At 36.1% G+C, this 17489-nt stretch overlaps 1 protein-coding gene across 5 annotated transcripts in view; it reads right to left on the bottom strand.

Moving 5' to 3' along the window:
• The window catches only part of TOR1AIP1 (torsin 1A interacting protein 1), a 46196-nt gene that overhangs the window by 22245 nt on the left and 6462 nt on the right, over positions 1–17489 (bottom strand). For 2 of the 5 annotated variants that reach the window (XM_061160832.1, XM_061160830.1), the window contains 2 exons: positions 13797–13856; positions 12684–12728 (listed from right to left, as the gene is read on the bottom strand). The exons of 1 other annotated variant lie outside the window; for it this stretch is intronic. In XM_061160832.1, the coding sequence (XP_061016815.1) occupies positions 12684–12728; positions 13797–13856 (105 nt within the window). The remainder of the gene's footprint in view (positions 1–12683; positions 12729–13796; positions 13857–17489) is intronic. 2 more of the 5 variants (XM_061160834.1, XM_061160831.1) reach the window with 1 other exon arrangement.

The following is a 17489-nucleotide window of genomic DNA, read 5'->3' as shown; positions in this document are numbered from 1 at the left end:
TTATTATCCCATTGTTTGGATGTTTATTTAGCCATTCACCTATGGAAAAGATATCTTGGTTGCTTTTAAGTTTTGGCAATTATGAATAAAAAGCTGCCACACACATGTGTACAGGTTTGTGTGTGGATCTAAGTTTTCAATTCCTTTGGGTAAATATCCAGGAGTGTGATTGCTGGGTTGCATACTAAGAGTATGTTTAGTTTTTTAAGAAACTATAAAACTAACCTCAAAGTGGACAACCCTGCATTCCCACCAGCAACAAATAGGAGTTCCTGTTGCTACACATTCATATCAGCATTTGGTGTTGTTAGTGTATGTAGTGATCTCATTGTTTTCAACTGCATTTCCCTGATGACATACAATGGAGAGAATCTTTACGTATGTTTATTTGCCATCTAACTTCTTTGGTGAGGTATCTGTTATGGCCTTTGAGCCATTTTTAAATTAAGTTGTTTTCTTATTGCTGAGTTTTGAGAGTTATTTGTATATTTTGGATAACAGTACTTTCTCAAATATATCATTTGCAAATTTTTGCTTCCAATCTATGGCTTACCTTCTCATTCCCTTGACACTGTCTTCTGCTGAGCAGAAGTTTTTAATCCTAACAAAATTTGGCCTATTATTTCTCTCATGGATTCTGCTTTTGGTTTTTACCTAAGAAGGCATCACCAAACCCAAGATCATCTAGGTTTTCTTCTATGTAATCTACAAGTTTTATAGCTTTGTGCTTACATGTGGGTCTGTGATCTATTTGGAGTTAATTTTTGTGACAGGTGTTAAGGTCTATGTACAGATTCTTTTTTTTCATGTAGATGTCCAGTTGATTCAGTATCATCTGTTGAGAAGACTCTCTGTTCCATTATATTGCCTTCACTCCTTTGTCAAAGATCAGTTGACTATATATGCCTCTACCTATGGGCTCTGTCCTCTACTCCAGTGATATATTTGTTTATTCTTTTGACAATACCACATTGTCTCAGTTATGTAGCTTTAGGTTTAGTTTAGCTTGCAGTTCTGTCCTATTTTATTCTTCCAATATTCTGTTACTCCGGGTCCTTTGTTCCTCCACATAAACTTTAGGATCAATTTGTTGATGTCCATGAGTTAACTTGCTGGGATTTTGTTCAGTGTTGCATTGAATCTACTGATTAAGTTGGGAAGAAACGACATCTTGACAATATTGGGTCCTCCTATCCATAAACATGGAATATCTCCCCATTTACTTAGTAATTCTTTTATTTTACTCACCAAGTTTTGCAGATTTTTTAAAATATAGTTCTTGTATATATTTTGTTGGATTTATATATAAGTATTACATTGTATGATATGCTAATGGTAATTATATTGTTTTTATTTTAAAATATCTTGTTCATCGCTGGTATGTAAGAAATTGCTTGATTTTTGTGTATTAACCTTGTATCCTAAAAGCTTGCATAACTGCTTGTAAGTGCCAGGAGGTTTTCGGTCCATTCTTTTGGATTTTCTACATAGACAGTCATATCATCTGTGAATAAAGACAGTTTTAGTTCTTCCTTCTCAATCTCTGTACCTTTTATTTCCTTTTCTCTTACTGCATTAGCTAGAACTTCCAGCCTGATGTTTAAAAGTGGTGAGCAAGGTCATCTTCACCTTGTACCTGAGGTTAGTACAGAAGGTTCCAATTCCTTCCCATTATACACGATGTTAGCTGTAGTTTCTGCAGATACTCTCTATCAAGTTGAGACAGTTTACCTCTATTCCTAATTGAGAATTTTTTGTATCATGAGTGGGTGTTGGACTCTATCAAATGCTTTTTCCTGCATCTATTGATCGTATTGTATGATTTTTCTTTACTCTGTTACTGTGATGGATTATATGAGTTGATTTTCAAATGTTAAATCAGGCTTTGAACACCTGGGATAAATCCTATTTGGTTGTAGTGTATTCTTCTTGTACTTTTAGTGTCTGTGTTCATGAGAAATATTAGTCTGTAGCTTATAAAACATTTTCAAATATTTAAGTAACACTGATCTATAAGTTTCATGTATACAGCATTACATATCTACATCTATATACCCTACAATGTGCTCACAAATCAAATATTTGATCTCCCTTTACCTACTTCCCCTTCCCTACTGTTCTTTCCCTTTTGATAGTCAATACTTTGTTCTCTATATCTACATGCTTACTTTTGTTTGGTTTGTTCATTTAAATATTAGCTTTTTATATTCTACATATGAATGAAATCATATGTATGTCTTTCTCTGACTTATCTTCCTTAGCATCACACCCTCAAGATCCATACACATCATCACAAATGGCAAAATGCCATATTTTTATTATTGAGTAATATTCCACTGTATATATATGTGTATGTCTGTGTGTGTGTGTGTGTATGTATATATACACCACATCTTCTTTATCCATTTATCTGTTGATAGGCACTTGGGTTGTTTTCATATCTTGAATACTGTAAGTAATGCTGTGATGATCACAGAGCTAAGTGGCAATGCAGATATCACTTCAGGTTAGTATCTTCATATTCTCTGGATAAATGCCCAGGAGTGGGATAGCTGGATCATATGGTAGTTCTAGTCTTAATTTTTTGAGGAATTTTCATACAGTCTTTCAGTCACTGTATCAGCTTACATTTCCACCAATAATGTATGAAGAGTCCCTTTTTTCCACATCCTTGCCAACGCTTGCTTTATCTTTCCTTTTTTGAGAATTCTGACATGTGGGAGGTGATATCTCACTGTGATTTTGATTTGCATTTCCTTAATAATCAGTTATGAACATTTTTTCATGAATCTGTTAGCCATCTGTATGTCTCTTAGAAAAAAACATCTATTCAGCTTCTCTGTCCAATTTTTAACCAGGTTGTTTAGGGTTTTTTAATTTTTGAATTGTATGAGATCTTCATATATTTTGGATATTAACCCCATATTTGATATACACTTTGCAAATACTTTCTCCGATTCAGTAAGTTATTCCTTCATTCTCTTGATGGTTTCCTTTGCTGTGCAGAGATTTTTTTGTTTGATGTAATCTCACTTGTTAAATTTTACATTTGTTTCATCATTTACCCAATAGTTGTTCAGTTTCCATATTGTGACTTTTCAAGTTTTCTTCTTGTAGTTGATTTCCAGTTTCATTCCACACTGTGATCAGAGAGGATGCATATGATTTCAATCTTCTTAAACTTACTGAGACTTGTTTTATGCCGCAACATATTGTCTATCCTTGAGAAATCTGTGTTCACTTAAGAAGAAAGCATATTATGCTGCATTTGGATGGAATGTTCTTTAAAAATCTATCAAAGCAATCTGGTCTAATGTTTAAGGTTAGTGTTTCCTTGCTGACTTTCATCTGAAAGATCTACTCACTGATGAAAGTGAGGTGTTAAAATGCCCTACTATTATGTTGCTGTCACTTTCTCCCTTTAGGTCTGCTAACAATTGCTTTAATATACTTTGGTGTGCCTATGTTAGATGCAAATATGATAATCATTGTAGTGTCTTCTTGATGGGTTGTCTCATTACTATATACTGCTCATTTTTACATCTTGCTACCTTTTTTGGCTTGAAGTCTATTTTTCCAGATATGAGTATGGAGACACCAGCTTTCTTTTGGCTGCTATTTGCTTCATGTATTATCTTCCATGCCTTTACTTCTAGCCTGTGTTTGTCTTTAGAGCTGAGGTCTAGAGGCAACATGTACTTGTTTTTCAGCCCATCCAGCCACTCTGTCTTTTGACTAGGGAGTACAATCCATTTATATTTATGCTGATTATTGGTAGATACGGACAGTACTACTATTAAATCAATTTTTTTTTTTTTTTCTGGTTGATCTATGTCTTCATTGTTTCTCCTTGCATTTCTGTTGCCATTTTGGTTTGGTGATTTTCTAAGATATTTTCCACAGGTTCCTCTCATGTTTTGTGTCTCTGCTTAATGGTTATCCTAAGTTTTGTATGAAATATCTCAGTTAAAACAGTCCATTTTCTGCTGATAGCATCTTACAAGTTCTGTCCTTTTCCTCTTCTTCTATGTTTTTGTCTTAAATTATCCCTTTTTAAGTTGTGAGTTTGTTATCAAAGTGAGATAGCTCTATTTATTATTCTTTTTTCTCCCTTTAATCTTCATGAGATAATAGATGGTTTAAAAACCTTTTTTGATAGACAGTTGTAATTTTCTGGCTCTACTTATCACCTTGTTCAAAGTTTTGCACATTTTGGCCACTTTGTTTCTGGTTGAAGAGCCCCTTTCAATATATTTTGCAAAGCATGTTGATGAACTCCTTCAGTTTTTGTCTGGGAGAGTCTTTTTCTCCTTCATATCTGAATGGTAACTTTGGTGGATAGAGTATTCTTGGGTGACAGTTTCTATTTTTCAGTATTTTGAAAATGTCATTCTATTCCTTCCTGGCCTGTAGGGTTTCTGCTGAGAAATTCACCAATAGGCTGATACAGGTTCCTTTGTAGGTCACCATTTTTTCCCTGGCTGCCTTTAAAATACTGTCATTCAGTTTTGAGTATTTAGGGCTCCTTCATTTTTTTTTTTTTTTTGACATGGAAAAGGTCTTAGTTTATTCTTTCATGAAAAATCTGCACAAGCACCACAGATACAGTCACTGCAGAATCTTTACTCCTGTTAAACATCTTATTTCTCTTTTCTCATCTACTTGTATTATTTCTAGATTTCTATCTACAAGTCACTACCTCTCTCTTCATTACTTTGACATTACTTTGCTGACAAAGGTCTGTCTAGTCAAAGCTGTGGTTTTTCCAGTTGTCATGTATGGATGTGAGAACCAGATTATAAAGAAAGCTGAGCGCTGAAGAATTGATGCTTTGGAACTGTGGTGTTGGGGAAGACTCTTGAGAGTCCCTTGGACTGCAAGGCAATCAAAGCAGTTAATCCTAAAGGAAATCAGTCCTGAAAATTCTTTGGAAGGACTGATGCTGAAGCTGAAACTCTAATACTTTGGCCACCTGATGTAAAGAACTGACTCATTTGAAAAGACCCTGATGCTGGGGAAGATTGAGGGCAGGAGGAGAAGTGGACAGCAGAGGATGAGGTGGTTGGATGGCATCATCGACGTGATGGACTTGAGTTTGAGCAAGTTCCTGGAGCTGGTGATGGACAGGGAGGCCTGGCGTGCTGCAGTCCATGGGGTTGCAAAGAGTCGGACACGACTGAGCGACTGGACTGAACTCTCTTCATGTGGCCTGCTCTCATTCTAATGAATTCTTCATCTTATTTATTGTGTTCTTCAGCTCCAGAATTTTAGAATTTTAGTATCTTGGTAAGGTATTCTTTCTGCCCATTAGTTTTATCGCTGAGCTCATTAAGCTGAGTTTTATTATATCTTTGAATATCTCTGAGTATTATATCTTTATTATATCTTTGAGTATCTTCATGATAAGTTTGTAATTCTCTAACAGTCAGATTACAATATTTCATGACTTTTTGTTTCTGGACAATTGCCATTTTCTTTTTGTGGTATACTGTTACTGTGGTTCTTCCTGTTGCTTGATGATGAACTTGTTCCTCTGTCAGCGCATTTGATATTAAATGACAGGTTAGAAGTTAGACTCCTTTGTTTTCCAGCTGGTGGCACTATCACATGAGTTTTGTTTTTCTTACCTAAGCTGCCACTGGTTACATCTGTCTGAATGGCATTTCATAGACTCTACCTTCTCTGTAAGAGGTGTGACTGTGCCTTTACTGTAGTTTTTTCTGCCACCAAGGTCACAGCTCCTTGCTTGTGCTATAGCCTTTGTCATCACCAGGATGGTGGGCTCTTTCCTTTCCTTGCATCTGGGATCCCCTGAGACACAAGCTCCACCATGTGGGAAGACGACGGAGGGGGCAGAGGGATTGGAGTCACACAGGCAACTCTACCTTGTCTGTTATAAGGTTTGCAGGCTCTGCCACTGTGAATGGGGGGTGATGTGGATGCGGGCACCTCAGTGGCTGTTGATTTGCAGTCCCAGGCCCCACTGCTGCCATCGACCAGTTACTTGTGGCCTTGGGTGTTGGTCTGGTCAGTTCGTTCAACTCATGTGTATAGCCTTTCTTGCTGTTTCTGGGTTCTTTGTCTCTGGGCTCTGCTGTTTCCATCAAAGGACCCCAAGTGCAGCCCCGTTTCCACTATTACCACAGTTCCTCTTCCATTAAGTGTTACAATTCACCCACCCGTAGATGCACAGATGTGTGGAATTCTCCAGCATCCTGTTGCTTTGAGCAGAGACACCTTTGTTAAGCTGTGAATTTTTCACTGGTTATACAGTGAAGGAGAGAGACAAAGGTAGATGTTTCACACTGCTATGTTTCTGACACTGGTGGCCTATAGTTGTTTCTAATGTTTTTGTCTGGTTTTGGTATCAGCATAATGCTGGCCTCACAGAATGAATTAGAAAGTATTTCCTCTGCTTCCATCCTCCTAAGAGATTGTAAAGAATTGGCATAATTTCTTCCTTAAATGTTTGAAAGAATTCACTAAGAAACTCACTTGGGCCTCATGCTTTCTATTTTGGAAGGTTATTAATTGTTGATTCAATTTATCTAAGAGATATAGAGCTATTCGGATCACCTATTTCATTCTGAGTGAGTTTTGGCAGATTATATCTTTCAAGGAATCAGTTACATCTCATCTAGGTTATCAAACTGGTGGGCATAAAGTCGTTCATAATATTCCCAGGTTATCCTTTTAATTTCCATAGGATATACAGTGTCCCCTCTTTAATTCTTGACATTAGTAACTTGCATCCTACCTTTCATCCCCCTCCGTTTTTTTTCTTCTTTCCTTTTTTCTTAGTTAACTTGGGCAGAAGCTTCACCTTTGAAGGTGAAGGTACAATATTCCAGGCTGGTGGGTTTTTTTCTTTGAACACTTTAAATCTTTTACTCCAATCTCTTCTTGCTTGCATGCTTTCTGAGATGTGAGATGCAATTCTGACCTTTATTCCTTTACAGGTCATGTGTTGTCTTCCTCAGGCTTTGTTTAGGTTTCTTTTTTTTTTTTTTTATTTTGACTTTCTGTGGCTTAACAAAGATATACCCAAGTGTATTTTTATTTTTTGGCATTTATCTTTCTTGGTGTTTGTGAGATTACTGGATCTGAGTTTAGTGTTTGACATTTATTTGGGAAATTCTTAAGTCATTACTGGGCTTCCCAGGTGGCTCAAGTGGTAAAGAATCCACCTGCCAAGGCAGGAGATGCAGTAGATGCAGGCTCAATCCCATGGATCAGGAAGATACCCTAGAGGAAGAAATGGCAACCCACTCGAGTATTCTTGCCAAAATCCCAAGGACAGAGAAGCCTGGCAGGCTATAGTTCATGGGGTAGCAAAGAGTCAGATGCAACTGAGCACACATGCACACAGTCATTTATATTTCAAACATTTCCTCTGTTCCTTTCTTCTCTTTCTGTTATTCACAGTATGCATACATTTATCTTTTGTAGCTGTTGCAGTCTAGGATATTCTGTATTATTTAGTCATTGTTCTCATTGCTTTTTGGTTTTCAAGGATTCTGTTTTTTAAATTGAGATATAATTGATATTTAACATTGTGTTATGTGTAAGGTATACAATGTGTTGATTTGATACATTTATATATTCCTGTATGATTATCATCATAGCACTAGCGAATAAATCATGTCATCTATCATTTCTTTGAGAATTCTATGATATTCTATTGCTAGAGAGCTTAAACCATATCCAGTCCAACAACTCCATCAAAATTCTTCATTTCTGTTACAATGTTTTTTTATCTGCAGCATTTCTTTTTGATTCTTTCTTAGGATTTCTACTTCTTTGCTGACATTGTTCATCTGTTCTGGCATGCAGTCTACTTTATCCATTAGAGTCTATAGCATATTTGTTTTAAATCAAATCATAGTTGATTTTAAATCATTTAAAATTTGACTTAAAATCATTTGATTTAAAATTATTTGAATTTAAATCACTTAAATAATAGTTTAAGTCAAATCATAAATTAAACCATAGTTGTTTTAAATTCCTGATCTGATAATTCTAACATCCATGCCATATCTGGTTGATATTGCTCTATCTTTTCAAACTGCTTTTTTGCACTTTGTCATGTTTTATAATTTTTTTCTTGATGTACTGGGTAAAAAGAATACTGCTGTAAATAGGTCTTTAGTAAAGTGGTGGTAAGGTGTTGGGGAGGGGCAGTATCCTGGGAGAACTGAAGTATCTCACAGCTCTAGGTGTCCATTTTTTAGTAAGCTTATGCCTCAAGACCATGAACTTCACAACAGTTTGAAATTTTCCCCCTTCCTGTTTATGTGGAATAGAACGCTCAAAATGGTCTGGAGTTGGGTATTTCCCATCTCTCAAGTCAGCTGGGCTTTGATACAGTAGATTCAATTCAGTTCAGTCGTATCCGACTCTTTGCGACTCTATGAACCGCAGCACACCAGGCCTCTCTGTCCATCACCAACTCCCGGAGTCCACCCAAACCCATGTCCATTGAGTCGGTGATGCCATCCAACCATCTCATCCTCTGTCGTCCCCTTCTCCACCTGCCCTCAATCTTTCCCAGCATCAGGGTCTTTGCCAATGAGTCAGCTCTTCACATCAGGTGGCCAAAGTATTGGAGTTTCAGCTTCAGCATCAGTCCTTCCAATGAACACCCAGGACTGATTTCCTTTAGGATGGACTGGTTGGATCTCCTTGCAGTTCAAGGGATTCTCAAGAGTCTTCTCCAACACCACAGTTCAAAAGCATCAATTCCTCTGTGCTCAGCTTTCTTCAGAGTCCAACTCTCACATCCATACATGACCACTGGAAAAACCATAGCCTTGACTAGACGGATAGGCTCCAGTTAACTAGATTTCCTTGAGGGCTTGTCTTGTTAAGAGGAACAGAATACCCTGGCATGTTTCAAAATGCTGCCTTTCTCCCTCTACCTTGCAGAAGTCTGAAGGGATTTTTTTTTTTTTTTTAATGTGAGCCTGGCTGAGCCTCTGGAGGTAAATATCGCAACACAGTAGGGGCCTGCCTTAGATTGGGTCCTCTTGAAATTTTTAAACTCTTCAGACTTGTCCACACAGAACATCCAACAATTCATTAACTGCAGTTCAGGTATTCCTATCCAGCACTACCTCCCGCAGAGGCTTCTACTTGTGAGTCTTGGCTCCAGCAAGCTATGACTTCCTACATAGCTTTGATTAGCTTTGATAGCGTGATTTGACCTGTGTCATTTCCTCTCTTATGGATCTAAGAAGAGTTGCTGACTTTTCAGTTGTCAGTTTTTGACTTGTTATTAGGCTAAAGTGGTGACTTCCAAGTTCCTTACACATGGAACCTTTTTAAAAAGTCTCCCTCAATAATTTTTTGAGTAAATGAATGAATGGGGGGAAAGCTGAAAAGTGAATTCTTTCTAAAATAAGAGGTTCCAACAATACCTAAATGTAACACAGTAGCTTTGCTAAAATCACATTTATATTAGGGCATTATGTTTTATATAGTTCAGAAATTATTTGTTGTAGCAAAATTTAAGGCTGAACTGACTTTTGAATCTGTATGTATGGAAGGAAAAGTATGTTGAAAATTTATATTCATTCACCAAACTATCAGAAAAAACAAATAGTACAGTAATCCCTCTTTTTTCATCCTGATATAATGTATTTGCACAATACTTCTGCAAATCTATGTCAACTGTCTAGAGCAAATTACCTAATAATCAATCCTTCCTATACCAGGCTGCCTACAATTCAATCTCCCTTTTTTCTGTTTATGTTAGTTATGTCAATTAGTTTTAATTAGCACGAGGGAGGATTTAGAAGTATTTTTAAATCAGCTTCTATAAGGGAGTTCTGCACTTACTTTTAATACTTTTAATATGAAGTATTAAATAAATCATGGATTTAATCTATTTTTGAACACTTTTAAGACTTTTAATATAGGGTGTAAAAATCCTTTCTTTAGAATTCCATGTTCCTAACAGTAAATATTTATCAGCACTATATAAAACATAAATAATAATTTGTCAAGCAAGGCTATCATAGTAACATCACTAAGAACAAAAAACAGTATTATTTTGTGCCTTATAATCCAGCAGTATTTTATGAATTAAGACAACTTAAATAATAATACATTTTATATAGTTGACAAGTACTCTTCATTGCAATAGGCTTTTGTCCTGGTTGTATACACATTTTAAAACATAGTTCTCACTCTAGAAACCAGCTGAAAATGTCATTCTGAAAATCATTTACCATAAGATAGTTCAAGGAGCCACAGTTAATATGAGTGTTGTTTCTAACGTAAAGGAGTTTCTCATATTGCCTGAATTCTAAATGTAAAAAGAGTAACATTTTATTACAAGACAAACTGTAGTATTTATAACTCTCCTCATTTTGCCTGTTCTGCTTCCTTCAAAATTCTAATGCCATCGCCATCAAACCTTCCTGACCTCTTCCACAGAGTAGGGCTCTTCTCTACCATATACATATACCACTATTTTAATACTTATAACAATTTTTTTACCCAAGCTGCAAAGAATGTATAGATAAATATCCAAATACAATCTGATGATGAATCAGCAGTATCTATGACTATATAGCTTTTAATTTTATTTCCCTCTTTTGTCATTTAGCTTCCTTTATTCTAAACTTCTTGGCTGCTACATAGGGGAAGTTAAAACATTAAAAAAATTTTTTTTTTAAAAAAGTACCACTCTTTCCTACACATATGCGAAAACTTTCAAGACATTAAAATTCTATTTGGAGCAATAATACCCTAACCAAAAAAAGGTTATTTAAAAAAAATTACACAGGCTGTGGCTTTTAGACAAATGGCAATAATTAAATGTGCTATTAAGGAGGTGTCACTTTTCTAACAATTTCAACCAATTACGGAAAGGTACTTTCAGAAGTCTAAGGTCTTTCTGTTTGTTATAAAACACAGATCACTTAAAACCACCTCCTCTGGTGGACATCATCCATTATCTGTATCACTTTCGGTTCACTTTCTTTTGTCTGGTCACGGTTTTTAAGAAAAATACAAAGTCCCAGTATATTTCTACTATAGCCTTTCTTATTCCAAGAGATTTATGGAATGTGCTGGTGTGAGGCGTGAAGGGTATTCAAGGAAATACAAACTTCATAATTGTGTTGTGTCTGGGGACAAAGGCACAAAGATTCAAAAGTGAGACGATCATGCTTTTTCAAAGAGAAGATAGGAGACACTGTATCTCCTTTTTGTGTTGTCAGTAAAACCTAGTGTGGAATGTTCAATCTGTGTGTGGACATAAATCTATGTCCAGGCAGTTATTTAACTCTCTGAATTTATTCTTAGAACAACGGATAATTTAGGTGATTTGCTGTCTTTAGGTCTGCCATTAATGTAATTAGAGGTGAGTAAACTTTCTCCATCAAGAGCCAAATAGTAAATATTTTAGGCTTCACTAGCCACATAAGGTCTCTGTCATATGCATATTTATATTTATTTATATACATATATATATTTATTCCACAAAATGTAAAAATTTTTGTTAGCTTACAGGCTGTATAAAAACAAGACCACAGGTCAGATTTTACTCAGAGGCTGTACTCTGGGGATCCCCACTATAGATACCTTTAAGAAAGGTACCTTTTAAGACTATTCAATGCCAATCATGCTTTGGAGAACAAGAGAGTGAGGCAGCAAGAAGAAGAGAATAAAGAATAGTCTGGAAATATCACAAACGTTCAAGCTCCATGAACAGCCATTTTATACATTTCAAGATTTACTAGCATTACTGGTAATTACTAATAAATTACATTGGGGGAAAAAAAAAGGGTGTCATTCTTTATTGATCTCACAGAAATTTCCTTTAAGTTGGAAAGTACTTTTTTTAAGTTAGCTTTTATTATAAAGTACTTACAGAAATAATTTCTAAATCTAGCATAGAAAGAACACAAAAGTGCTAGATTATTTCAGCTCCAAGTTTGCTTCTATTTAAGACTCTATGACTTAAAAAAAAATTCCTTTTTAAGTTTTTACATAGAGCATTTGAGAAACTGGTAGGTATAAGTACACATGATAAGTTGCATACTACAAGGATCATTTTTCAGTACCCAGACACTATAAATTCTGAAGTCTCTAAAAAAAATTGAGCTTAAGTGGAAGACAAATTTAAACCAAGCTGCAACTATTTATAAAGAAAAATGAAGCTTCTCTCCTTTGACTCATCTCCAAATTTAGAAAATTTGTAACTTAAGACTAAGTCCAACCACAATCAGTGTAAGTTCACTTAAAGCCACAGATCTTGCTAGCTCAAGTCCTATATCAAGGCAAATCCTGAAAAGAATATAAACCACTTCAATAAACATGGCAAAGGACACAACTTACTACAGAAAAATTTCCAATTCACTTTCTAAATCAAGAAAAAACTTAATAGGTAAGTTGCTATCTCGAGTTTCCCGCGATAGTGTGAACTTAACAACTGCTAATAAAAACTAAAATATAGGTTATGACATTTTCTTATGTGAACTTAAACAATAATATAACAAAGGACATAATTTCAGAGAATAAAAACCAAGGCTATTGGTCATAAAGACACTGTCCCTCAAGCTGAAATAATGAACAAAGTAATATTTTCAAGCCAGTGACCAAATGAAAGTACTCCTGTATTCTACTGATAATTAGAAGCCTCAAAGAGAACCTATAAGAATTAGAGATAAACAAACCTAATTCACTCATTTTAGTATTTCCATTTGTTTTGTGTGCCGAATCTGAAAGAGAGATAGCAATAAAATGATTAGTGCTTAAAAGGAAATGCATCATATGGTTCTTTACCACAGGTTCATCATCAAAACCTTAACAGATTTTTATCACTTAAAAGGACAGTTCATCTATCAAGACAAAAAAACAAAAAAAATTCAACCTAACTCTTTTAAAAGAGAATAACTGGGGAGTAGAAACTTCATGTGAAGGTAAATGTTTCCTTTTTAGTTCCCACAATAAAGCGCCCTTACAGGCTGAGAAACTCTAAAAATGAAGTAGATCTCTTGGAATAACATTCCTAGTTTTCTTTCATAGTCATGAAATCAATTTAAGGGCAATACTCTTCTAAGCTCTTAAAGTGAAAGTTGTTTAGTCATTTCCGACTCTTTGTCACCCCACGACTATACAGTCCATGGAATTCTCCCGGCAAGATACTGGAGTGGATAGCCTTTCCCTTCTCCAGGGGATCTTTACATCCCAGGGATCAAACCCAGGTCTCCTACGTAGAAGGTGAATTCTTTACCAGCTGAGCCACAAGGGAAGAAATGCAGTTAAGGTAGGAAAAATTTATAGCCCTGAGCCACAAAGCCTCAGTCTTCAATTTTTTATTAGCATTATACTGGGAAGAATAAAAAGTCCCTGACATTAATTTAAAACCATTTTGCTAACAAAAAGAATCATAGCAACATACAAGGACATAGCCTCTAAAAAAGAATGAAGAAATTATTTTATACACTTATATGGAAGGATGTCTCAATCTATTTTAAGTAAAAATAAAGAGTAAGAAGGTACAGAAAAGAGTAATTATTGGGCTAAACTGTGAGTTAAAAAAGAGAGGAAACGATGATTTATACATGAATTCCCTTATATCTCCATAAAATATCTCTGGAAGAATATCTAAGATACTGACAACACTGGTGGCTTAAGGAAGCTGGGTGGACAAACAAACGAAGGGAGCTGGGAGACTTTCCATTGTATATTAATAGAAATTTTGAATTTCAAACCATATAAATACATGTAAGTACTCTATTTAAAAATACGAGCAAGCTGAACCAACAGACAAAACAATCTCTTACCAGATCTTGAGCTTCTTAGAGGGGGTCTACACAGACTCATTACAGGATCTTCACTCATCACTAACATGGGAAGACAAAACAATAAAATACATATATAAAGCGTCTAACATATTAGATTTATTATACTATCACCTATTTAGTCAGCAAAGTTTTTTTTTCTGAGCTCTCCATTATGCTAAGTATGGGAATACAATAGTGAACTAGAGAAAGGTTTGCTGCCATAAAAAATATATGGGCTTGACGTAAAATTTGGCAGTTTTTCTCACCAGACCATATTTGTATAAAAAGAAAGGAGTATCAAATAAAACTTCTAAATTTCTCAATTAAGAACCAAAATCTGTACCGTAGCACCAACTCAATTATCTATTCCATTGTGGCATACCCTCACTGTGGATTATTTATGTCAAACTTTGATTTGAGGGTTAACTTCCTAAGAGTTAATACACTCCCTCCAATTATTTAACCTTGTGTGTTTCAGCAAATACAAACCCTGATTTAAAAAAAGATGTTAACGTTAGCCACAATTTGTTTCAGACTGTCTATAGTTCAATGACACAGGGTTAATGAGGAAGCCCCATTAAATAATAAGTTAATGTTAGCCTAGAAATCCAAGTGTATGTCCTCAGAAAGCCTTGCACAACATAATATAAAACCCAATCTATATTTAAATTTGGATTATATTACACTTAGCTTCATTTGTATCTATAAAAAAGGCAGCATGTTTGGCTCTTCGTGAGAAGTGAAAAAATCATACTCTGAACCAGCTATCACTGACCCCTTCTCCATTATACTGGCTGCCTATGTTTGTTCTCACAAAACTGACTTAACCCCATTTCCTCTTCACGGTATCAAGAAGAGAAATCCTGAAGGGATATCCATTTATTTGTTATAAAAATACTTATCAAGCATGTTTTTGTACATCTTAAAAGGTAGAGAAATAATTGACTTTATGTAGCTCGAAAGGTAGAGTCAAGATCAAGGGAAATTTACAGCAAAGGAGCTTTTAGTTCAACGGTAAAAACAAAAGCAACCAAATTATTAGTGTTGTCTCCAAAACAGAACTGATGGTGAGGGAGTGATTTCCACATCACTGCAGATGATCAACAGTGCATGGATGGATGTTAACAGAGGGACACTTACACTGATAGAAACTCTGATTACATGACTCTCGTAAATCTTCCAGCTCTAAGATTCTATGCAATGTATCAGTTGTTAGCATTCTACATAACACAAATTTAGAACTTACATAAATAGCTTTAAAAAGAAATCTCACATATGTCCATTACTCTTATTATTACAATGACTTTCCTCTTTTTTTCCTCTATATTCCCATCCTTTGCAGGTTTAGTTAAAACCTAAAACTCAACTTTAATCTATAGATATCAATGACTATTTCAGACCCCATCTTTTCATTTAAGCTTTTCTTGTATGCTCTAGCAAATACATAGCCCTATGTAAGAGGGGTTGAAGGAGAGAGAGTAGCAGAGAGAGGTATTAGGGAATAAAATAACAAGGATTCTTCTTTAGTAGCAATCTCCTTCCCTTGTTTGCCGCTCTTGCTCACCACTGCACCCCCAGCATCTAGCAACAGCACTAATGTAAAGTAGGTGCTCAATAAACATCTGGAGAATGAATGAATGCTGTCATTACAGCAGTCAGAGAATCAAATGTTCATGACAAAATGTTGTTTAGTCACTCGGTCATGTTTGACTCTTCTGCAACCCCAGGACTGGAGCGCACCAGGCTCCTGTGTTCATGGGATTTCCTAGGCAGGAATACTGGAGTGGGTAGCCTTCTCCAAGGGATATTCCTGATCCAGGGATCGAACCTGTGTCTCCTGCATTGGCAGGCAGATTCTTTACTCCTGAGTCACCAGGGAAGCCCTCATGTTAAACCAGAAGGCATTAAAAATATTTAACAATAATTATTTAACTAGAAACCATAACTACTAAAAATATTTAACGTTAGGAAAAGTTACTAAAATTTTCCTACTATATTTTTAGGTTATGAAATTAGTTTCATGAATGGAATGAATCTGGCCATAGAAGAAGTTACATATGTATATATGAACGGAACTGACCGAACAACCTAATTGCTCTTTTACTTTGAAAATAATGCAATTCTGAAACTTCAAACAATAAGCTACTCTAGACTAATACAATCAACATTTTCATGACTTCCAAAACAGGACGACAAATGATGTGGTTGTCTTTACTAGGCTGTTTTTAGAAAGTGGTCCCTTGGTGTGTGTGTGTGTGTGTGAAAGTCGATCAGTTGTGTCTTTGCTACCCCAATGGATTACTAGGCTGTTTTAGAAAGTGGTCCCTTGGTGTGTCTATGTGTGTGAAAGTTGATCAGTTGTGTCTTTGCTACGCCAATGGATTACTAGGCTGTTTTAGAAAGTGGTCCCTTGGTGGGTGTGTGTGTGTGTGTGTGAAAGTTGATCAGTTGTGTCTTTGCTACCCCAATGGATTACTAGGCTGTTTTAGAAAATGGTCCCTTGATGTGTGTGTGTGTGTGTGAAAGTTGATCAGTTGTGTCTTTGCTACCCCAATGGATTACTAGGCTGTTTTAGAAAGTGGTCCCTTGGGGTGTGTGTGTGTGTGTGTGTGAAAGTTGATCAGTTGTGTCTTTGCTACCCCAATGGATTACTAGGCTGTTTTAGAAAGTGGTCCCTTGGGGGGTGTGTGTGTGTGTGTGTGTGTGTGTGTGTGTGTAAGTTGATCAGTTGTGTCTTTGCTACCCCAATGGATTACTAGGCTGTTTTAGAAAGTGGTCCCTTGGTGTGTGTGTGTGTGTGTGTGTATGTGTGTGAAAGTTGATCAGTTGTGTCTTTGCTACCCCAATGGATTACTAGGCTGTTTTAGAAAGTGGTCCCTTGATGGGTGTGTGTGTGTGTGAAAGTTGATCAGTTGTGTCTTTGCTACCCCAATGGATTACTAGGCTGTTTTAGAAAGTGGTCCCTTGGTGTGTGTGTGTGTGAAAGTTGATCAGTTGTGTCTTTGCTACCCCAATGGATTACTACGCTGTTTTAGAAAGTGGTCCCTTGATGTGTGTGTGTGTGTGTGTGTGTGTGTGTGAGAGAGAGAGAGAAAGTGGATCAGTTGTGTCTTTGCTACCCCAATGGAATTCTCCAGGCCAGAATACTGGAGTGGGTAGCTGTTCCCTTCTCCAGGGGTTCTTGCCAACCCAGGGATCGAACCCAGGTCTCCCACAGTGCAGGTGGATTCTTAACCAGCTGAGCCACCAGGGAAGTCCCTTGGTATAGGTCGTCATTTTCAAGGACATTTTTGGATAAAGTTTTGTCAGACCACACTAGTGGTCCTATATACAATTATAGCATGATTTTGAACACCAAAGTTGAATTGAAAGTCTGTGATTCTACAAGGAGGAGGAAGAACCTATATATTTGTTTTAACTGAAGTACAGCTGATTTACAATGTTGTATTATTAATAGTTTCTGGTGTATAGCAAAGTGGTTCAGTTCTATATATATATACACACACACACATATACATATTCTTTTTCGTAACGGTTTATTATAGGATACTGAATATAGTTTCCTGCGTTATACGGTAGGATTTTGTTGTTTATCTATTTTATATATAGTAGTTTACATCTGCTAATCCCAAACTCCTAACTTATTCCTCCTCTACCCTCTTGCCCCTGTGGTAACTATAAATCTGTGAATCT

This window comes from Dama dama, chromosome 14 (assembly GCF_033118175.1).
Source record: "Dama dama isolate Ldn47 chromosome 14, ASM3311817v1, whole genome shotgun sequence".
Taxonomy (NCBI): Eukaryota; Metazoa; Chordata; class Mammalia; order Artiodactyla; family Cervidae; genus Dama; species Dama dama.
Note: the sequence above shows the minus strand (reverse complement) of the source record. Positions and strands in the feature narration are given on the sequence as shown.